We start from the raw sequence: 24,536 nt of genomic DNA, 5'->3' as shown, positions 1-24,536 counted from the left end.
GGGTTGCCACTTACTGAACACACTTGTTACTGATCTGCAGGAGGAAATGATGGGGAGCTGGTGATGCTGGTGGACAAGAGAGTTCTTTCAATTCATAAGAACTACAGAGAACTGTGAGTGACCTGATATAAGTGGGCTTGGTGATGGTAGGTAAAATTCATCTTGAAAAGGGGAATATGTTTAGCGCAGTAGAGCTCTAATTCAGCCCTAGGTTTGCTTGGCCCTGTATAAAGCATATTAATATTATGGGTCCCCTCCCACTTTTTTCACATTCTCTGCCTCCCCAACAACCACATGTACTACTCCTTCTGGCTGACCTAAAACATACACTTGTTCAGGAGGCTCAGTGGCCTCTGGTGACTCTCCCTGAGGGACTGGGAAGTCAGGTACTAGTGTAACCCACTGATGAGTGTGTTACAAAGTCCCCTATTTGTCCACCCACACACCAGTGCATTACACTAGAAACAAAGCATCACCATCTATAATTAATATCTGCATAACCCAGTAGCACCAGTATCCAACAGCCTGTGGAGGTGGAATTGGTTGCTTAGTCTGATGTCTGCATGTGGAACAAGACCTTGTGCAACTTCATGGAGTGTATAGGCCTAAGTCCGGCTACCAGTGCTGCCCTAGCTTGCTGTGTGAGCATGAGCAGGTCCATGTATAATGAGTCTAAAAATACTTACCTACGTCACAGGTATAGTGTGAAATTTGTTTAATGCCTGTAAAAGTACTCTAAGTCCTTTGCATGTATATAGTGCTGTTCACCCAAAGATTTGATATGAAAAGCATTTGCTTTATTTGTTAAGGCTAGAACAACATTTTGAGTGATGTGCTGGTGGGTTCAAGTCTCATATAATCTGATCGTGACAGGAATCTAGAAAGAATTCCTGCTCCCTGTGCCGCTCACCCACACCATGTACTGCATCACTGGTTGTCCATTGGTAGAGGCAAGATCCTGGACCTGAAGGAATTATAGGCTGATCTACTCCAGCAAGTCCTGTACGATAAGTTAAGAATAGGCATCAAGTGAAGAAGCCATCCATCTAGGCTGAGAAACAGCAAATCACCAGCCTGATACAAGTGGTATAGCCAGTTTTCCTCATTTTGCTAATGTTTCTCCCTCAAAAATCAATACACGTCTATAATAGCTTTGGCTTTATTATTTTATGTGCTGTTAAAATCCATTTCAGTTCCAGAAAGCCCTTTAATTTACAGGATGAGCATTTACATTGTATATTTGTGGGAGCAATACACTTATAATAAAGAGTTTGGTTTCATTATTTACTCTTAAACACCTAGATGTCCAAATCACATTTACACTTCACCAAATATAATTTTAAGCAAGCCTCTAAACTCTTACTGAATACACTTGAAACCTTTAACACGTTGTTAGTAAACATAGAGTAGAATTTCTTTTAATGTTACACAAGAGGAGATTAGCAACTAAACTATAACATAATCAGAAACTGGAGCTGTGTGAAATCATATGCAAAGGTTCTTTAAAAATCTAATTAAATCTTTGCTGGACTTTAGTTCCTATATGCAAGTCCTATTGGCATCAGTGGAAAGTGAGGACACACTGCAGCCCTTGTGAAAAAACATTGGTCTTGAGTGGGAGATTTTTTGGTAAATGTTTTCTTCTGGCCTCTGGAACGAGGGCAGCAGGTTCAACATTTTCCTGCTTTGCTGAGAGCAGATGAAATTGCCCCAAACCTTTTTCATTGTGACAATTTCAAGACACAAAACCAGGGATCTCCACACAGCTCAGCTCCTGAGATCAGTTTCAACAAAACTAACTGGGGCCAGATTCTGCTCTGACTTCCATCCTTGGGCAACCCCGTTGTGCAGGCTGTGAGTTGTTATGGCAGAATCGAGCTCACCTTTGCTACCCTTGTCATTGTGTTTATTGTCTTTCTACATTTTGCTAGGGACTCTCCTCGCACCCCTTTGAAAGCCACGCATGATTGGACTTTAAGCACATTTACTCATGCACTCCAGCAGCTCCATCCTGATGGCAATGCGCACATGCCAGCCTAGAGGTATTAATCGGATGTAGCGGGAAACAATCGGAGGGCGCAGGAGATTCTGGACAATGGATGATCTGTCTGAGTTTCCATAGAAAACCTACACAACACCAAGAGAGACAAAAAGGCAGGTTAGCACAGAACAGAGTGGGTTAAGGGCTAGATCTTCCTCTTCCCCAGATCATGTGACAATCCATTTTCATGCACACCAGTTTGCAAGCCAAAAATGTGAATTGCTGAATGACGTGGTGTGACGTCTGCATCAGGCAGTGCTGATGACAGTATTGGTCATTTGCAACAAATCTCTTCCATTTGGACAGTGAATGATGCAATGCTGCCTACTGGCTTCAAGTTACTCTAGCACCAACTCAGCGTAAATCATCTGGACTGGAGTTACAACAGTGTAAAACTAGTGTAAGTCCAGGGAGATTCAGACCTAGTTGTTTTTGTCCCCCCAAAAAACCACACTGTTTTTAAAGAAAAGTGACCCAAGAAGGGCAGGGGAGAACTGCAACAAGATTTGTCATTTTTAATTCAAAGAGCCTGATTTTCATTTGTACTAGGGCTCTTTGCCATCTCTCTGGCACAGTAAAGTTGACATAGTGTCAATGAGAGTCAGGCCCCCTATGTATTTTGGGACAGTGTGAGTAGGGCCGGCTCCAGGCACGTGCTTGGGGTGGCACCTGGTAAGGGGCAGCCAATCTTAGGGTGGCGGGGGGGCGCTCAGGGTTTTTTTGGGGGAGGGGTTGGTCAGGTGGCGCTGGGGGTGGGGTGGGTTGTTTTTGTTTCGGCGGCTGGGTGCACAGGGGGCGCTGGGGAGTGGGATTTGGCAGCGGCGCTCCGCGGGGGGGGTGTGGCATCATGGTGGGGCGCTCCGCGGAGGGGGGGTGTTCGGCAGCGTGGCTCGGCGGTGTTTGGTGGCGCGATGCTCGGCGGGAGGTGTGTGTGGCAGCGGGGGGGTTCAGCAGTGCGGCGCTCCACGGGGGGCTGGGGGGGGGTTCAGCGGTGCTCCACGGGGGTGTGTGTTCGGCAGCGCTTGGCGGCACGGCGTTTGGCAGCGTTCCGTGGGGGGAGGGAGGTTTGGCAGCGCTCCACGAGGGGCTGGGGGGTTTGGCGGCGCAGCGCTCCATGGGGGGCTGAGGAGGTTCGGCAGCGCTTGGCGGGGGGGGGGGGGGTGTTCGGCTGTGCGGCGCTCCATGGGTGGTGCTTGGAGGGTTCAGCTACGGGGTTCAGTGGCGCTCCACGGGTGGCATCGTAGTGTTGAGGGTGTGTGTTATGGCGGCGCTATGGAGGGCGGCACTCTTTTTTTTTTTTTTGCTTGGGGCGGGCAAAAAGTTAGAGCTGGCCCTGAGTGTGAGACATCTTCTCTTCAGACTGGGGGTGTAGGTCACATTCTGTGCTTTGTTGCCCTGCTACTGCAACGCACTGGGCAGGTTCCCCTTTGCAATTTGGCCTGGCTTTGTCAAACTGCCAGCTCCGGTAAGTGGTGTCACTGACGGTGTATTTAAACAATGACAAGTCTGAGCTCCATTTTTTTCTCAAAGGCAATGTTTTGAATGAGCACTGATCTATGCAGCACTCTACACGCTCTGCTGCTAGCAGCAAGCTGAACAGGGAATGAGGTTAGCTTTTGTGTGCTCGGGGGTTCAACTGGCATCAGGGTTAACACAGCGGTGCAACACCTTTTGAAGATTGTGCCGGCTTCCCTGTCCTGCTGTACTTAATTTTGGAATCCCGTACTGCTGTGAAAAGAAAACTGTTTGGCCTTCTATAATTGTACCAGCTTGCACTAGCTTTCGTCACAAATCCCAAAATGTTAATGGGGAAAGCATAACCTCAGGCTTCTGTGAAATTCCTGATCTTCACTCCCTACAGAGAGCTCATCCTGTGTACACCTGGTTCACACAAGACCCATTCAGACTCTTTTCGATCCCTAGCTGCTGTTATGTCTGACTATGGTTATATCATGGGAGTCACTCTGACAAAAACTCTCAAATATTATTCGCTGTAGTGCAGTCACTTGCAATCCACTAGTTTTCATCTAACGGTATTGCCCTTATCTAACGCCGACAAAGCATTACTACATGATATACATCCTCCCTAAGAGCATAACGTTGCTGTCGGATTTCGAAAAGAGACTGTGGCTATGCTTGAAAAGTTCCTTACGGTGCCAAAGATTCTACCGGTTTGCAAACTAGTCTCTGCACTTAAAACAGGGAATACCCAGGGAACTGGTAGTCTCTCTCAATCCAGTAGTAACTGGTAGTCTCTCTCTGAATCCACTGTGTGGTTTCCTTTTGTTGTAATTAAAGTAAGATCTGCTGCAAGGGGTTCCTGCCCTTGAGGGTTACATGCCTTTGTTTCCCTTCTTTTTACTCTGTTTTGGGTGTTCCTCTGTGTTTTCTTATGCTTCTTTATTTATATTGGGTCAGTTTGCATATTTATAGCTAAGGCTTTGCTAAACAGAAATTGGTTCGGGGTCAAATTTGTAGAGCTCACGACAAGAGTCAACATAATCCCAGTCTTTCCTTACCTGGCAATAGATGAGTTGGATTTCTCAGGCTGGATTCTCCATAGCAGTGCAAAGGAAATGGCTGCATAAGGCCAGCAGAGAATTCCACTGTAGGAGGAGAACTCCCTGCTGGCATAGATGTGACAGATCTGGGTCCTGTGCTAGCTGCCCACCCCTATGGTAGGCTGGTAGATGGGTTGGGAAAGGACATATCCAGATGTGGTGAGGTAGAGCTCTGCTACGCTAAATCCTCCACGGGTGGGGGTTCATTCAGATATGTCACACCAGAGACATATCTTAGAGCTTCCTGGCAGCATCTCTTAGTATTGCTGAGGTCTGGGGTGTTACAAACCAGCCACTGGGATCAAGGAATGCAACCTACTAGCTGACACCCTTCCTTCCTGCTTTGAGCAGAGCGCAGGTGCAAGAAAGCCTGGCCCATATTCTCTCTTATAACTTAATTTGATTTAATGGCACAAAGGGTTAAATTAAATTAAATTAATGGAGATATCCCATCTCCTAGAACTGGAAGGGACCTTGAAAGGTCATTGAGTCCAGCTCCCTGCCTTCACTAGCAGGACCAAGTACTGATTTTGCCCCAGATCCCTAAGTGGCCCCCTCAAGGATTGAACTCACAACCCTGGGTTTAGCAAGCCAATGCTCAAACCACTGAGCTATCCCCCCACCAGTTTGTGCTGGTGTTCTGCATAGAATATCACCCATTGTGCGCCAAAATCTGCATTTAGCTTAAAACCGTTTTCACCAAAATGCTCCTCCTACTGACCCGGTTGTTTCCTGTCTGGTCCTTGTAGTAAATCCAATTCAGATTCTCATCAGTCCTGTACTGCACGCTGTATTTTGTCATCCACTCATCCGCATCACAGCGCCCCTGTGTGAGTAGCCCTGAGATAACTTTGACTTCTTTCATGTCAATCTGCAGCCACTGCCCATTGTCTTGAAATTTGGAGAGCCATGCACACCTGTCAGAAACAGGCAAATCAAAGAAAGCAGTACAGGTGTTAGTCCCGGGGGAATCAGACAGGAAAGGAAGGAATGAAAAGGAACTGATCCGTTAAGGGTCAAGGACAAGAATTTTTAAAAGTGACTAGTGATCTGTGGTACCTCCATGTTTAAATGCCCAACTGAACATGGGCAGGTGCTCAGCACTTTCTGAAAATAAGGTGTCTCAGGTTAGGCAGCCAGAAACCGAGGAGCCCAATCACTGGTCATGTTTGAAAATCTTAGCCCAACTATTTTGGTCCATGGCAGAACTCCAGTGACTTCAGTGGTACCATAATCTGGCCCTAAGACTCCAGCTTTTTATTGGAAAATTAACTAGGAATAGACTTGGGGATACAACATTCTCTGAACCAGATTCAGCCCTGGTGTAAGCGGCTGGAAATGCCACTGAATATTTAAGGCACAGTTTGTGCCTCCCGCTTTACTTCATTTCCCCCTTGTTTTAGCTTTGTTACATTAGTATCAAGACTCCTACAACTCTGCATCCTGCTCAGTTGAATGGCTGCACAACACTCATCATTGTGATGCACTTGCAGGGAGGTTTGGCTTACCCAAAACCCTGGCCATTAAGTCTGGCCTTGTTTGCAGTCCATGAAGTATACCAGCCGGTGTACTGCTCGGAATTGGAACAGCTTATCTGGTCGGAAGGAAGCGCTCCTGACTCAAACCCGAGGGGTTTATGATAGGGACACTCTGCAAGAGAAACAAGCAGTTTAATCCAAGGAAAGTCCGGCTGCTTTTATTGACTGGTTTTGTTTGCTCGGCGTGTTTGTGGCATGTGGATTCAAGCTGTGTTTTCACACGGTCAGCTCTCCTCTGGCAGCACACTGTTAGGACAGACCATAAACAGCAACGTGCGGCATGGACACCTGCGGAGCTACAGGCTTCATTTCACTCCCCTGCTGAGGAGTCTCAGTAACCATAAAAGATGCACTTCAGAACTCATGGGGGGAGGGGAGGTTCCTTCTCTTTATTTCAACTCTCTGATGCACTGATTTATTTTAACAACTCTTTCTTAGCCTTGCACAGACATTGCACACCACGCCCCCTTTGGGGGAGGGGTACGTTTACACTGCAAAAGAAGACCTGCCGCAGCAAGTCTCAGAGCCTGGGCTCAACTGACTGGGGCTCCCAGGGCATGCGCTATGGGGCTAAAAATAGCAGTGGGGATGTTCCGGCTCAGGCTGGAGCCCGGGCTCTGAGATCTTTTCCCCCTCTGGGTCTCACAGCCTTTGTTCCAGCCCAAGCCAGAATACCTACGCTGCTATTTTTAGCCTCGTAGCATGAACCCAAGTCAGTTGACCCAGGCTCTGATTCTCGCTTCTGCAGGATTTGAGAGACACACCTAAGGTGTATTCGTGGGGCTTCGCTTTCATGAGTCTTCCTCTGACCTTGTGGGCTGTTTGCAAGGCCTCCAGTTTTGAGCTATGTATAATGATCCTTTCCCCTTTGCCCCCCTTGCTACTTCTCTACAGCTGTCCTGAGGATCCCCCTGAGGTTGCCTTCATTTTTCCACTGCAGGATCTCATCCTTCTGGCTAAAATTAAAGTCCCTTTGGAACCAGTAAGGGTGACTCCCAGCTAGCGGAAGGGCTTTAGCGAGGCCAGGTGTGAGCTGACCTGCTTGGGCTGCCTCTGTCCCCCTGCCCTGTTGAGGGCAATGGGACTATTTGTGTAAGTAGGTGCTAGGGGCTCCCAATCTAACCCTCTGGGAGCAAAGGGCTGCAATTAGAACTCAAACCTGGCTCTCCCAGGGGCCAGCAGAGCTCACACCAGGAGGGCATGGATCAGCCCATTTACCGTGGGCAGCAGCACTATCCTCTAGAAATGGATTACACCAATTCCAGCCTGTCTGCTCAGCCACCAACCTGGAATTTCCCAAGGTCAGAAGGCCTTGTTGCCCACACGAATAAACTATGAAATAGAAATGAAGAAAGAGGATGTGACAAACAGCCGACACATCATGTTACAAACTGCAAAGAGGAGCTGAATAGTTAAAATAGCCTTCAGCCTCCAGCTGCTCCCTCCTTCAGCCTCTGGCTGCCCCAGAGATACCCACCCCCCAACTCTTCCTTCCTCCCACTGCCGTTTTTCTCTGCTGCTCTTCTGACAGGAAGACCTTCTCCCTCCCTAGGGAGGAGGGAACAGCTGGGGACTCCCAAGGAATTGGGGAGACCAGCAAGAAGGAAGGGGTCTCTGCGATAGCACCGCTGTTGGGCTTTGAAAGCTTTATTCAGGAAAGAGAATTCTTTATAAAGAAGCCTGTCCTCTCCTCATTCCCACCCATTGTGGGTCTGCACCTCTCAAGACCCCTTTCCTATCCACTGCAGCTCCCTCCCTTGCCCCCTACCTCTGCTCACTGACTGCTTCCTGCAAAGAAAGGGAAGGCACATTGAGAGTCAGGGAGGCGGCTGGGATTGGGAATAGGAAAAGAGTGGAAGAAGCGCCTGATTTGACTTGCGTGGCTGAAAGAGGGAGCCAAGCCCTTTGTTGGCATGTGGCTCTCTGTATTCAGCATTCCTTCCTGGGAACTGGTAAATCTGGAAAACTGGGGCATGACGGACACGTTTTTAAAATGAAAAGGCCAGATCCTCAGCTAGTGTCAATGGGAGAGCTCCGTTAAGCTTTTAATCATCATTGACGTTTCTGAGTCTTCTGCTGGGTGTGGCCATTTTGTAAACAAACCATGTGACACCATCTGAGATAATGGTAGGGCCACGTGCAATCCCAGTGCATGAGAATGTGAACCGGTTTTCAGCCTGGTTCCATTATGGGGTTAACAACTCTACAAGTAAAGTAATATTTAACAGCTGGACATGTTGTTAAAATATAATATAGGAATGATCTTCTCAGGATGATTAGTGGTTCAACAAGAATCCAACTGGCTGCCAGAGCCACTAAGGGCAGCAATACACATTTATTATTAAAACTTTATTTTCAAATGTGGAACATGCTGCTTCCCTTTTGTAATTCCAATCTGCTGGGCTCTGCGAAGTGCCTCATTTTCCATTAAGCAATTTTTTTGAGAGGTCTAGTTATGTGTCCAGAGAAACCAAAGGAAGATGCTAACAAGCTTCCACCAGGAATTGGCTGAGCAAATTCCTATAACCTAGGCACTTAATTACCATACTTTATCCCCCACAGTCATTCATATTACACAAGCTAATTTGTCTCCTATGGTAGCTACCAATGCAAATTTCACCGACCTGGCCTAGTTTTCAAAAGTAAACAAATCTGTTTTCTTGTGTAAAGCTGAGATAGTGGACAGGAAATCTTCCTTTCTGGATGGCATTTGAAAGCCCAGTATAACCCCTTAACAACAAATCTGTGTCTAACTTTATAAGGCCTCCCAGAGCATAATTGGACTCTAGTCCCTATAGTACTTTTCCTACAGTCACTGTAGAGCAGTGCACACGTAAGTTCAATATCTCATTAACATATTTTTCTGTTAAAAACAAGTAGCTGCCATCCCTCCTTCCTCCAGGCAAGGAAATACCAGCCTAGAAAAGCTTGTGGAGGATAACTGCAAACATGAACTGCTTTAAATTCCAAAACTATGTTGTTAAGCATGTTGTGACAGACTTTTCTGCTCTAGCTTTGGGAGCCCTTAGTGAATTGAGTTAAAATATCTTTGGGATCCACTGTATTAAATGAATATTTGTATGTATTATCATAGGCCAGCTGGGATTGATTGTCAGGGTGGGAGGTTGTGAAGCTGTGGGGACTCAAAAGACTATATTGAAAATGTGACAGACAAGCCTGGACTGTTGGGACAATATGTGTGAAGTGGATTTCCTGTGGAACACCTGGGAAGAGATGAATGAAATTCCAAACCTCCAGTTATACAAACAACCCCCAGCCTTCTGAAACTATGCCCTGAGGAGAAGGTAATTGTCTATGAATCACTTGTTAAATGTGTTACACACACACCCTCTGGAATGCCTCAGTGCCAACTGGCAGAAGGCTCCCCCATACTTTAACTGACATCAGGCCTGACCCACTCATTGCTCCAAAAAGTTATTGTCACAATGTATCTCTCAAAGGAAAAAAAGCATTGCAGGGTGTACGTCCAGACTGTCTATAAAAAGTTTATAGATGTGTGCTGGAAATATGTTCTTAAAATGTATTTGGGAGGCAGTGCATGACCCCAGCCTGCCCTAGACAAAGGAATGTATATGGACCTGTCTGACCTGCTTGGTTACAGGCAGAGGACAATAGAAAGACATTTCCATGTAAGATGAACAAAGCCATCGAGCTAGAGGAGTAGGGAAGAATCTGCACTCAGGAAAACTTCCTGGCTCTTGAAACAGGGACAACAGACTTTGGGTAATATGGTGGGAGCAGGCAAAGAGACATTTTAGGGACCCATCACTGAGGGGATGATAGGGCATAAGACCCTTTGAGCTTATGAAAGCTGGACCCTCTTGACCTGAAAGGCAAGATACGCTGGTAATTTGACATAAAACTGCTTAAAACATAAGAAAACTGCTTAGGCAAAGATTGTAATGTGCTTAAATGACGTTTGTCACTAGAAAGGGTGTTGTGTTTTATTTGTAACCATACCGGTCTTTTATTCATGCTTAGTTCACTTAAGTCTCTGTTCTTTGTTTGTTTATAAAACCCATCTTGATGTTGTGTGTTAATGGTAGAGGGTGAGTCCTCAGCTACCCTAACAGGCTGGTGCATACGCTGTCCCTTTGGAGGCAGAAAACTTAACTTCTCTGTGTGTCCAGCGAGAGGGACTGGGCATTGCTGGGAGATGTCTCTGGGGAACTCAGGTTCGCTGATTATTACCTGCCAGGCAAGGTGTGGACTGGCTGAGTGCTGAGGAGTTTGCTGGCAAGGCAAACAGGTGGGTGTGTCATGGGATTGACACACAGTTTAGCAGTGAAGCTCACTCCTGCTAAGGCAGAGTGGTAACACAGTGGCTCGCAGTTTTGGGTGTCCTGAGTGAGAAGTCATACCATGAAGCCAAGATTAAAGGCCCAAGCTGTGTAAAGAAAAGGCTGAACTATTCATGGGTGTTCTGGTTCTGAATCTGAGACAGTTATGAACTTGGGGGAAACCCAGTTGTGGGTTTTGAAGGACTGACTGGTACCAGAGCCTGAGGCTGGAGCTGGGGTGATCTCTGGTAAGCTTTTGAGCAGGTGTGTAAGTTCTTGAATTGTTTTCAGTATGTTTTCTCTGTAATGATTTCACCATAAGAATGAATGTGTGTACTTGGGAAGAGCTGTGGCAATGTGTAACTGCTGACAATTGCACTATTTATAGCCTTTGGAGAGAAAGCCAAGTGCAGATGCTGGCCTGTGTAGTCAGTCTGGCTTCTGGGGATATTACAGTGTAGGCAGGGGGCTGTGCAGCCTGGAAAAACCCTGCTCAGGAGTGAGAGATGTGGGTCTCTACTGAACAGAGGTGATGGCTGACGAGCTGGGAGCCTAGAGTGGGTGCCTTCAGGGAGCACTGAGGGGGAATATGCATGCAGTTGCCCTGACCTATGATATATATGGTGGCAGCATGTGTGAGCTCCATGGCAGTGTAAATTGCCATTAGTGCCAACTGCAGTGAAAGCAAGCAGCACAGACGGGGGAAAGCACAGAGTAAAGGTTTATAGTCTTCTCGGGGAAAAGAATAGCAAAAAAGAGAGAGAGGTGAAAAGGAGTTATGAACAGCTGAAGAAAGGTCAGCTGCTTGAGCTCTGCAGAGAAAGGCAGCTCAGCACTGAGGCGCAGACAAAGACACAGCTAGTCAACTTGCTGGATTCTCGAGATCAGAAAAGGAACGATGGTCCAGGTCTTCAGGGAACATCTGGCCCACTGGCAGAGGGGCCAGCAGGCCTTGGAGATCTTGGAGCCAACTCCCTGGAGGGAATCTGGGAAGAGACTTGCATCACCGCAACTGGGAATTTGGACAGGTCCACAGGTGGACCGAGAGAGGATACAGCTGGAGAGGGACCAGCAGCATAAAGACCAGCAGCAACAGTCGCAGCACCAGGAAGAATAGAAGAAGCACCAGCGCCAACATAAGGGGAGTGAGGAGAGGAAAAGAATCAACATCTGCTAAAGATGGAGGCTGTGCCAGTGAAACCCTAATCTAATAGGTGAAGCCAGATCCCATGTACCTGGCCCGGTGGGTGGCACAGACTCCAAATTACTTTGGGGGGAAGGGTGACATGGATGTGTTTCTCAATCATAGAATATCAGGGTTAGAAGGGACCTCAGGAGGTCATCTAGTCCAACCCCCTGCTCAAAGCAGGACCAATCCCCAGACAGATTTTTGCCCCAGATCCCTAAATGGCCCCCTCAAGGATTGAGCTCACAACCCTGGGTTTAGCTGGCCAATGCTCAACCCACTGAGCAATCCCTCCCCCCAGATACTTTTGAAATGGTTGAATTGAACGGGGGGTGGGGCAGGAGGCCATGATACGGTATCTGGTTCCACTACTGCCAGGGACAAAGGCTGTGGACATTTTCACCCTTATGGACAGAGAGGTCTCTAAACTTTTGCAACAATCTCTAAAGTAACCCCTGATGTGTATAGGAGAAGATTTCAGGGAGTTCAGAAATAAAGGGTATATGAACTATGCTGAGGTTTCAACTCAAATTAGGGGTTGTAACCATGTGGCTCCTTCCTGGGCACCTCCTCCTGGCCTCAGGGAAGTCCTGCCAGTGGCCCCTCACCTCAGTTTCCCTTTTGATTCCCCAGTAACTATACAAATGTATCTTCTAGTCAATCAACATAGTTTATTAACTAAACATAGTGCAAACAGTCTCTAATAAAAAACAGTCCATATCACCCCACTGCATGTAATTCTGATGATCTAGCTTCATTCTCACCATACCCAGTGTCTTCTGCCATACCTCCATCCCGCTGCCAGGACAGCCATCCCAGCGAGAGTGCAATCCTCCACAGCATCTCTGCTGGGGGATAATCTTTACCCAGGGAGCAATCCCACACTCCCCCTGGCCTTCTCATGGTTATTCTGGGCCCAGCTGTCTGGCCCTGAAGAGGTCAGTGGGTAAGCCCCTCTGTGACTTCCCTGTCTGGCCCTTGGCTCCGGCTCTCTAGCTTAGAGCCAGCAGGCATCTCCCTCTGCTGCTTCTGCCTTTAGCCTTCTCCAGCCCTCCTGCTCTGGCTCTCTGGCTTAGGGATGCCAGAAAACCTCTCTTGCTGCTCTCCTGCCTTCAGCCTTCTCTCAGGAACCAACATCTCTCTCACTCTGGCAACTTTCCCCTCCTGACTGACTCAGTCTGCTCTGAATCGCTAGATCTTGCTCACCAGACCTCTTAGGGGATGTCTTATACTGCAGTGCAAGCCCAGGCTTAGTAGAACTTGAGCTCACAGACCCTAGGTTTGTTAACCTAGGACTTGAGCATCTACACTCATTTGTAACCCAAGGTTAGGAATTATTGAACTCTGAATCTCAACCTGGTGCTCCTGCGCCTACACTGTGGGTCCTAGTCCAACCACCCATATCCCAGACTTCCAAGCATCCTCCCAAAATGCGGCCACTGTATCCCTTAGCCTTTGGTGCAGAGTGGGAAAACTTGACTGTCCCACAAACTTGCCTGTCCGGAGCACAAAGAAAGTCGACTGTGGGATACTTTTGGTGGACTCCCAGAGCACGAGTCCAGTGGGGCTGCATCTACATTGCAAAGCAATAGGGCTTGAACCCAGGGTTCTGGCTTGACTCAGACTCGGAATCTCTACCCTGTGAGGTGCTGGGAACCTGGATCCGAGCCCTAGGTTAGCGCAATGTGTGTGTAGATGGAAGGTGAGTTAGGCTTGAGCCTGAGTGATTACACTGCAGTGTAAACATATCCTTATAGCTCCCAGGTACTGTCCTGCCCTCTTAATGGGCCAAATTGGAGCATGTGGACTGGAACAGGAGAACTGAGCCCAATTTCATTTAAAGGGGGAACTGGTTTGCTGATTTCCATGGTCAGTGAGGCTTACAATTAATGGGTTTAGAACAATTCCATAAACTCTGCCAGCCTGAGCTCAAATCAGAGCTAAAACAGACAAAGATCCTAGAGATGTCACGTTAGTGGGGCAACTGGCAGACCAATATGTGGATAGTCGGCCTGGGTTTGATAGGAAACCTAATAGGGATGGAACGGAATCAGAGGACAGGGATCAGGCCCAAGCCAAAGTCCATGTTAAGGGGGGGAGGGAAACCTCCTTCAAGGAACCCTGGGATGGGTGGGGAGAAGTGGTGTGGTGAGCCGGGTCACTTTGCCAGGGATTGCCCTCTCCGCCCAAAGAGGCCCAGGGCAGGGTTGGAAAGGCCGGGTGCAGCCCAACCTCACAGAGTTCACTGTGTGACTGACTCTTCAGAGGGAGGGAATCACACAGCCCATCTGCCAAAGACGTATAGTGTTCATGCTGAGCCAGTCACTCCCCAGGCCACTGCCTGTGTGTCCTGTGTCACCCTCTGGGCACAGAAGATCCATCCGATCACGAGTGGGAGCAAAAGGGGGTAGTTAACGGGGAGACGTTCATTGGATGGAGAGACACTGGGGTTGCTAAAACTATAGGTAAGCCCCATGTGGTGATACCCCACCAAATGCTCCCAGGGTGTGAAAAGTGGGTTACGGTTCCTGCTGTAAAAGCCTTCGCTCTATCTACAGCACAGATTTGTATAGAGACCCAGAAAGCGTTGGGGTGCTGGCTATATGGCTGTTGTCAGATACTCTCTATTCTTTGCTTTTGGGGAATGATATTCTGGCTTTGAAGGCAGAAGGGGTAAAATCACCTTCCCGTGCCCCCAGTTAACTCCAGACCTGCAAAGGACTGTGTTAGCCAAAATTCAAATGGGGAAGCTGACAGTGAGGAGGCGGGGTACATCACCTCTGCCAGTATCCAATAGGAATCAAGTTACTTCCCCAGTGTAGGCAGAGAAATACCTGAGGAGAAGGAAGGTGAGACAGCCTTATACTGCAGGGGAGTGACAAGAACCACTGTTTTGCAAGGACATTCTCCTAGTACAAAAGCCCTGACCAGGGAAATAAGCTCTCTGCCTACCCTTACCAAGGATCCAGAGGCAGTCCAGAGGCTGGGGATGGCAGGGTCTCCAGCCAAAACAGGGACACTGAGGCAGGTGCAGTGCACTGCCAAAGCCTATGGCACCCACCCAAGGGTGGGAATGTCCAAGTAAAGTCTATGATAGCTGCTTGGGAGATGACAAAGGGAGCTACAGTGTCTGACTGCTTGATGGTCTTGGTGGGGGGGCGGGGGAGGGAGAGGAAATTCTGCTTGACTGTGTGTGGGAAACAGCCCCCCTCCCCTCTCCCCCTCCCCCACTGGGGTGGGGGATTGATAGTCCTTCCCCATATATGGTCCTTCCCCCTCCCCTCCCTTCCCTTCCCTATGTGTTGCACAAACTTTGCCTTTTTTTATGACATCAAAAGAAAAGAAATCAAAAGAAAATGGAAATTAGCTTTCATTTCAGGGCTGATGTGACCCACTGGCAGGAGTTAACCCATCTAGTGGATTTATAGCAGTCTGTCTTCTTGTGATTAGTTCACAACATAACCAGCTTTTCCACAGCATTAAAATAAGTTGTTCCCTTTGTGTAAGAAACCGCAAACTGAGACTGGACTTAAATGGCCCCAGACATTTACTACTTGGCAGGCTTATCATGAACGTGATGGATGGAAGACAGAACAATTTTACTTTTAGTAACACTAATCTGTAGATCACCCAGCCATAATACAATTAAGAGGTCACCTTCGGCTCTGGAAGACTGTCACAGACAGAGAACTACTCAACAGATGTCTGAAGGCTGCCAGGAACAGCTAGTTAATTTATTTAATGTTGTTATCATTGATCTTAAAAAAACTCTTAAAGTGGTTATTAGAATGGCTACTCCCACGATAGTTAAGCTTGTGAGAGGCAACATTGCAAAGGCATAAAGAGACCGACTGGGATAGCAGAGTGACAGCTCTACTACTATTTGAGTGTGTTTTGTGCACAAACTGGCACAAGCTAAGTGGTTGCCATTAAAACCTTTAAATTTTGCTAGGGAATATTGTAGTAATATTAATTACTTGCAGAGTTGTTTGTAAAGATTTTAATGGGGCCCACTGTGTATCACTATTGCTCCCTTGAATGCTAGCCCTCATGGGCCTGATTCTCCACTGCCTTGCACATTTTGTGGTCATTTATATCTGGGCAAAGTGAGGCTAAAGCTCTGCTGTCTGAGAGGGTAGTGTTTGCCAGTCACGTTGAGAACCTTTTGTGCAGGTGTGAATGGCTCCATGAAGTGCAGCGCATGGAGAATTAGGCTCATTATAAATTCTTTGCAGTTACATTATGCAAATTCTGTGTTTGTTCATTTGAACCCAGGCACAATTTTGTTATTTCTACCAGGAAGACTCTCATTTATAGTGAAAGAGCCTTCGGGGTAAAATGATGTAATCTTTTATTATTCTGTTCTCCTCAGACATGTAAGTATGTTCTTCAAAAGGGCACTGCCTAAGTACAGTACTTAATTCCCATTATACCCTCCCCTATAGCCGTCAAACAGCCCTGATTTCATTCTTTGAGCTCTCACATTTGGGTGATAAAGGTATCTGTGTAGATACCTAGGCTTTTATAAGTATTATTACCACACAACATTCTCCATATTACCAGCTCTTGCAAGTGACAGGATTTCAGGGGTTCTGGAGTCTGTCCCATGATGGCATGAGAGGCACCAGCACCCCTGCCAGAAGCCAGCAGAGTCTCTCCTTGCACTCACCGTTCTCAGAGGAGGGAGCAAAGAGCCCAGCATCTCAGCACAGTTTCTCTCCCTCACCTTCCGGTGAGAAATATGGACAGGACAGTGCCCCGGTTCCACCGCCACCTCTCTGCAGCATCTGGCCTGGGAAGAGGTAGAGGGGTGAAGAGCCCCTGAAGTTCCGCCCCCTCCTAAGCCTGGGAAAGGGCAGTGAAGAACCACAGGAGGAGTACAGGTGAAGCTATGGGTGGGGGCTGAATTGATGTGGGGACTGAACTGAGGGGGGTTGATGTGGGGGTGGCTGGACTGATGGCTGTGCTGAACTGGGGTTGCGGTTGATGGAGGTGGGGGAGGGAGGTGACCGGAGGGACAGGATTAATTGCTGGGCATGGGATGGATAGATGTGAGGTGACAGCTTCTGCAGCAGGGGTCAAAATCACCTTATCCAATACATTTGAGAGAGTGGGAAAGACTGTCTCAGACCCATACCCTTGGGGTGGATAGGGGAAGTTCAACAACAACAAAAGAGAGACCAAAAATACAATATAGTCTTCTTTCTAAAATTTTCATTATTTTTGGGCCAATCTCATGATTTTGAGAGGGTTTGACTCATGATTTTTTATCTCTTGAGGCTGGCAATGCTGCATTCTAATTAAAATATTAGAATGATGTAATAGCAAAGCACATGCAAAATGGTTTATGAAATGGCTAACTGATAGATCTCAAACAGGAGTTGTCAGAGAGGGCTCATCATTGAAAAGAAGGGTTTCTACCCAGGATTGGCAGAGATCACTACTAGGCCTGATGCTGTCCAACACTTTCAGCGATACGCTAAAAGTAAATATAAAATCACTGCTGATAAAATTTGCATTTGACACAAACGTTGCCAGCGTGGTAAACAATGATGTGGACAGAGCAATATGGATCGCTTGATAAACTGGGATCACTGATACACAATACATTGTAATACAGCCAAATGCAGAATAAAGTCCAGACCTGTAATATATGTACTTGGTGCTTTAATAGGGCCAGTTTCACAAAGCTAAAAACAATTATGAGGCAGATTATCTGGGAGAAAGAATTTAATCAGAAAAATGTGAATGATAATTTGGAATCATTTAAGAACACCTTACTAGATGCCCCAAAAAGCAATTCCACAATTGAGGAAGAAGGCCATACTGGTTAAAAAACACCACCCCCGGGTTTAGAAGAGAAGGGAAGGGAAGTCAGCTGTTTAAAAAAAAAATGCAACAAATAGAAAAATGGGGAAGTTGATAGTAATGAATATAAATCAGAAGTTAGGAATTGTTAGGCAAGGAGGCACAAGGAGAAATCTATGGCTAGCAGAGTTAAGGCCAATAAGAAGAAGTTTTTTAAATATATCAAGAACAAAAAAGAGCCCTGACCACAATATTGGTCCATTACTACATGGGAATTGTAGAATTATCAGTAATAATGCAGAAAAGGCAGATGTGTTCAATAAATATTTGTGTTCTGTATTTGGGGAAAAAACAGATACTAGAGCCTCATTATATGGTGATAACACTCTTTCCATTCCACTAGTATCTCTCGAGGCTGTTAAACAGCAGCTACTAACATTACACATTTTTAAATCAGCAGGTCCAGATAATTTGCATCAAAGAGTTGGCTGAGGACCTTACTGAATCATTAATGTTAATTTTCAATAAGTCTTGGAGCACTGGGGAAATTCCAGAAGCTTGGAAGAAAGCTAAAGCTGTGCCAATTTTTAACAAGGGTAAGTGGGATGACCACAATAATTATAGGTCTGTCAGCCTGACATCAATCCCAGGCAAGATAATGGAGTGGTTGATACAGGCCTCGATTAATAAAGAATTAAAGGAAAATAATGTAATTAATGCAAATCAACATGGGTTTATGGAAAACAGATCCTGTCAAACTGCTTCATATTTTTTAGATGAGATTACAAGTTTGATAAAGGTAATACAGTTGATGTAATATACTTAGATTTCTGTAATGTGTTTGACTTGGTACTGCACAACATTTTGATTAAAAGTATAGAATGATATAAAATTAACATGACACACATTAAATGGATTTAAAACTAGCTAACTGATAAGCCTCAAAATATATCTGTAAATAGGGAATCGTCATTGAGCATGTGTGTTTCCAGTGGCATCTCACAATGATTGGTTCTTGGCCCTATGCTATTTAACATTTTATTAAGGACTTCGAAGAAAACATTAAATTATCACTGATCAAGTTTGCAGATGAAACAAAAATTGGGGCATTGGTAAATATCGAAGATGATAGGATGCTGATTCACTCAATCTGGATCATTTGGTTAACTGGGTACAAGCAAACAATATGCATTTTAACAGAGCTACGTGTGAATGTACAAATCTAGGAACAAAGAGTGTAGGCTATATTTACAGGGTGGGGGACTCCATCCTGAGAAGCAGTGACTCTGAAAAAGATTTTGGGGTTGTGGTAGATAATCAGCTGAACATGAACTCCCAGTGTGATGCTATGGCCAAAGGAGTTAATGTGATCCTGGGATGCATAAACGGGAAATTTGAGTAGGAGTAGAGACATTATTTTTCCTCTATCTTTGGCATGACTGCAACGATTGCTGGAATATTGTGTCCAGTTCTGGTGCCCGCAATTCAAGAAGGTTGTTGATAAATTGGAAAGGGTTCAGAGAAAACCTGCCTTATAGTGATGGACTCAAAGAGCTCAGTCTATTTAGCTAAACCAGGAGAAGTTTAAGGAGTCACTTGATTACACTGTATAAGTACCAACATGGGGAACAAATATTTAATAATGGGCTCTTCAGTCAAGCAGAGCAAAGTATAACATAATCCAAAGACTGAAAGTTCTACTCAGATTGGAAATAAGGTGTAAATTTTAACAGTGAGAACACTTAACCATTAGAACAATTTATCTGTGGTCATAGTGGATTCTCCATCACAGACTATTTTAAATCACGATTGGATGTTTATCTAAAAGATCTGCTCTAGGAATTATTCTGGGAAAGTTCTTTGGCCCATGTTACATAGCAGGTCAGATTACATGACTACAGTGGTCCCTTCTGGCCTTGGATTCTATAAAACGTTATACATCTAAGGAATACAGGCCATACCAGAATGGGGGTTGAAGTGGACAAGCAACTCAACATGATCTCCCAGAGCAATGCTGCAGCAAAAAAGGCTAATGCAATCCTTGGATGCATAAACAGGGGAATAGGGAGTTGGAGCAGCCATAGGAAAGTGATTTTACCTCTGTATACAGCATTGGTGAGATCAATACTGAAATATTGTGTACAGTTCTGATGTCCACAGTATAAAAAGGATGTTGAAAAATTAGAGAAGGTGTGGGAAAGAGCCACAAAACTTGGAGGGCTGGAGAAAATGCCTTACAGTGAGAGACTTAAAGAGCTCAATCTGTTAAGCTTGTCAAAAACAAGACTAAGAGGTGACTTGAATACTAGGGAGAAAATAGCGGGTACTAAAGGATTAATGATAACCTAGCAGAGAAATATCCACCCACATATCTACACCAGCAACACCATCACAGGACCTAACCAGATCAGATACAACATCACCGGCTTATTCACCTGCACGTCCACCAATGTTATATTTGCCATCATGTGCCAGCAATGCCCCTCTGCTATGTACATTGGCCAAACTGGACAGTCACTACGCAAGAGGATAAATGGACACAAGTCAGATATCAGGAATGGCAATATTCAAAAACCTGTAGGAGAACACTTCAACCTCCCTGGCCACACAATATCAGATGTAAAGGTAGCCATCTTACATCAAAAAAACTTCAGGACCAGACTCCAAAGAGAAACTGCTGAGCTCCAGTTCATTTGCAAATTTGACACCATCAGATCAGGATTAAACAAAGACTGTGAATGGCTATCCAACTACAGAAGCAGTTTCTCCTCCCTTGGTGTTCACACCTCAACTGCTAGCAGAGCTCCTCACCCTCCCTGATTGAACTAACCTCGTTATCTCCATACTGATTTATACCTGCCTCTGGAAATTTCCATTACTTGCGTCTGATGAAGTGGGCATTCACTCACGATAGCTTCTGCTCCAATACTTCTGTTAATCTTAAAGGTGCCACAGGACCCTCTGTTGCTTTTTACAGATTCAGACTAACATGGCTACCCCTCTGATACTAGCAGAGAAAGGTATAACAAGAACCAGTGGCTGGTAACTGTAGCAGATAAATTTGAATTAGAAATAAGGCCCAATTTTTTTTTTACAGTGAGGCTGATTAACCACCGTCCACTGGAACAAACTACCAAGGGGAGTGGTGGATTTTCCAGCTCTTGAGGTCTTCAAATCAAGCCTGGATGCCTTTGATGCACATCTGGAAGACATGTTAGGCCTTTTCTGCACTATGGGGGGAGATAGATCTAAGTTACGCAACTTCAGCTACAGGCCTTTTCCTTCATATACCCATTAATTTCCATTCTTAACCGCTTTACAGAGCTAGTCCTCAACACCAAAGCCCTGTGGAGACACTGGCTGAAAAAAGGCAGAGCGTGAAGAATTCTAATCCTTCATGTGGGATATCTTAGACCTCATCAACACAGGCAATATGCCTCAATTCCAGCATTGACAGCTGCTGGGAGCTTGGGTGACTTCACCAGGGCCAGCCCCTAAGGAGAAATTCTGGCTCCGATACCCCATAGACATTCTGAGCTAGCTTTAATCTAGCAACTGCGAGCACCAATAGCAGTGAAGCTAGGCAGCACAGGCTTCCCCATGGGCTGTACAAAGCTGCCCAGGACGAGCTCTGTTCTCCAGTGGCTAGATTGGGCTGAAGTCCATGCTGCCATGGCTTCACTGCTACTGGTACTCACGCTAGCTAAATCGAAGCTAGCTCAGGTATGGCTGCACCTGCTGCAGTCACACCCCCTGACTGCAGTGTAGGCAACCCCTCAGAGGTTCAGCATGAGTGCTGCCTTATGACACAAACCACAATAGCACCCACAGCAGTTAGTAACACAGCCAGCTGAGATCTAGTACTCTTTCTGACCAGTCCCATCATTGATCCAGTACGTTGGGGCTGAGCTGATCATCCAGAATCAGACAGGACCCATTGTGTGCTAAGGGAATAGCAAGTTCAGTCAAAAGCTACAGACCAACAGTACAGGGCAGCATTTTAGGATGTCAGAACAAGTGAAAATAGTGCTGTAAGAAGCTCTAGAGAGAAAGGCAGTGAAGTACATAGCTCATAACTTGGAGAGAAATAATCCCTTACCCGGCATGCACACTAAGCTGTTGGTTCCGGTGGCCCATACTGAGTTGGCACTTCCTTGACAATCACATTTGCAAGCTTTACTGTGCCAGTGCTCCAATCGGTCATCCTAATGTAATACAAAAGAGACCAACATAGCTGTCATATGCGGTGAGAGGAGACTGGGCCTGATTCTTCAGAGCCTTGCACCTTGTGTAGTCACTTATCTCTCTCCAGTGTGAGTGCAGAACGCTACCATTGTGCTATGGAAGCTCTTCGCTCCTGCTTTGCATGGATGTAAAAGATGGCACAAGGCAGTGGAAAAATCAGACCCGCTGAATTTATAGTGATTTGCCAGGTAACTTTATTGTCCTAGGGTCTGTTCACAGTACATGTAAAGCTTTTAGTATGCTACAAAGGCTTGACCCTGCTTTCACTGATGTCAATAAGAGTTTTATCATTCAGTGGAAATAGAAATGGTCCCTAAACGAGGAAGTCACAGGAGCTGAGGATGAAATTCATCCCATCACAAAGAGCCAGAGAAGACTCATGCACCAAACGTAAGTTTTACTGTGTAGGTGTGAATTTCACCCTAAATAAATAATGCCATCTAATGCTGCAAAGTATTACTCTTGGGGTTCATGAGACTTCCATTAATGTAACCCAAATTTACATATTTTTGTTTATGCATCGTGAATATTTAAGAAAATCTTCCAAACAATCATCTCTGCTAAGGAACCAGTATTCTGAAACTCAGGGCCAGACTATGCTCTTTATTAAATTAGTATAAATTCAGAGTAACTCAACTGACATCAGTGGAGTTACACTGTTTTGATACACTGGTGCCATTGACATCTGAATCTAGCCCTAACAGAGTATAAATTAGGACCAATTCTCAAAATTGGATGATATATTATGGCATTATTGCCTGGGGATTTGTAAGTCAGTGTCTCAGAATTGTGTTAATGTCTTGACCAAGCCTGGGTGATATCAGAAAATTGTGTTTTTTAGAAAATGTGTGGTAAGGATGACTGGACAGAATGAACCATAATTAACACTCCTTCCATTCTTGTTAGAGCACAAATAATTTGTGATATTGTAGCTCTGTATGATATTTACAAAGCTAGCTTTGTGCTCTCCCACTGAACCAGCGTCTACTGTGGATTTTTAATCCCCCAGTAGAAATGTGCACATGGGTGCAAGACTGAGTCTTCACCAATGTGTCTTACTCTGGTAACCTCCTGGAGTAAGTCACACAGATGCAAGCCGTGTTTTGCACTTGTGCAGTATGAGTCTACATTAGGGGTTTGTACCAGTGGAACTGCATCAATGTGGTTACACTGGTGCAAATATCTCCATTCTAGACACGCCCTCAGTGTTGTTCTTTTACCAGGAGGTTGCATTCAGATGATCTGGTAACTAATGTCAAAGTCAGACTCGAGACTCACAATTTGTCAGACCACACTGTTTATTAGCAAAAGCGCTCTGCTAATATACCCAGATAATGTGAGCGCCATGCAAGGCCCTAACTACCTTATTTATACAGATAAAAAGGGCGCGAACTTAACATGACAAAGGGAGCAAAACTGATAAGTTTACCAGGGGCTAGACACACGTAACTTATTTCCTTATTAACTCTTACCGATCTCCTGTTAATGTCCCACCATCAGCTTAAGTGGACCCATTGTTCAATACCTTAATGTTTCTCTTCCTGTCAACTTTATCTCAACATTCCTCATTCCTGCTTAAAGGAACATACAGCATTTCTTTAATCCATTCTACTTTTACAATATAATTCATTCTACTTTCACACTAACAAACAAGTGCAGAAGACCTTCACCCATAATTCATATTTAGGCAGAATAAGCCACAAACACAGGGACTAATCCTGCAGCATGCTGAGCACCTCAGCTCCCACTAACTGCAGTGGGAGTTCACTGGCTAAGCACAATGCAGAATTGGTCCCAGAGAGTACTTAGATAACAGTCAGATAAGTTTAATGGACTTACCTCACCAGGCGACAATGCCAGCGTGGCTGTGTGGATGAGATAATCAAGCATGGTAGAAAGAATAAAAAGAGAGTTAAGAATCAAAGGTGCTGCAGAGAAAGCCTGCTGTTCTGAAGAGTTAAATATATTTCACACAAGCTGACGTCCAAGTGCTAGCAGAAGGACATGGACTACTGGGCAGGAAGAACACACTAATATATGGGTGAAAACCCAGCCTCACTGAAGTCAATGACAAAACTCCCATTGACTTCAGTGAAGTCAGGATTTCACCCTAAGTATTTGTATCACAATCATTTTGTGTGACTAGAATGAAAGAAAATTAAATTGAAACTGAACCCCACCAATCAATATTATACAGCAGACTAGTTGTTTTCTAGCAGTGGTACCTCAGACAAGACCACTGTGGCCGATAAAGGGAAGATTTACAGTTTTCTAAAATTTTCTGACCATGTTTATCTTCTGCCTCCCCCTAAACTGTGGCTTCTTCAAGCACTCTTCCTGATTACAGGCCTGCTCCATCTCCCACTGAAATCAATAGGACCGTTCAATAGGGCCCTATCAGATTTGCTCGAAATAGAAAAAAGTACCATGTGACTGCTGAAAACCAAACATTACAACTTGAACATCAAATGTCCAGTGTCCAATACCTGCAGTGAACTGGCAAACTGCTGATGATCGAGTCATAGAGTAGAAAAAAAGTGAATAAATTTGAATGAGGAACTAGAAATCTGCAAGCACATGTTCTATGAGCAGTAAAAGAGGCTCTTTTTATCAAATAAATTACTGTCTGTGAATTGTTCACTGAACTCCAGTTACAGGTTATTCATTCACACTGGGCCATAGCTGAACCTAGCAAGGTTTAAATAATGCTAATAGTTAATAATGTCTTACATGTATATAGCAACTTTCATCACATAATATTCCCAAAATGCTTCACAGTCATAATCAATTGAAATACAAACTATTGACAAGGATCAATTTATCCACTGCTGAAACGTAGACTCCTCTCAGATGTGG

General features: G+C 45.4%; 1 protein-coding gene across 1 annotated transcript; it reads right to left on the bottom strand.

Moving 5' to 3' along the window:
• Positions 1 to 1,163: 1,163 nt before the first annotated feature.
• Positions 1,164 to 23,647, bottom strand: RS1 (retinoschisin 1). The gene is made up of 5 exons (XM_005281560.4): positions 23,520 to 23,647; positions 21,535 to 21,640; positions 6,111 to 6,252; positions 5,324 to 5,519; positions 1,164 to 2,127 (listed from the first exon to the last, which is right to left on the bottom strand). The coding sequence occupies exons 1-5, from the start codon at positions 23,568 to 23,570 to the stop codon at positions 1,975 to 1,977; spliced, it is 648 nt and encodes a 215-aa protein (XP_005281617.2). The 5' UTR covers positions 23,571 to 23,647; the 3' UTR covers positions 1,164 to 1,974.
• Positions 23,648 to 24,536: the final 889 nt, after the last annotated feature.

The sequence above is a fragment of the Chrysemys picta genome, chromosome 1, assembly GCF_011386835.1.
Source record: "Chrysemys picta bellii isolate R12L10 chromosome 1, ASM1138683v2, whole genome shotgun sequence".
Lineage (NCBI taxonomy): Eukaryota > Metazoa > Chordata > Testudines > Emydidae > Chrysemys > Chrysemys picta.
This window is presented reverse-complemented; position numbering and strand designations above follow the sequence as displayed.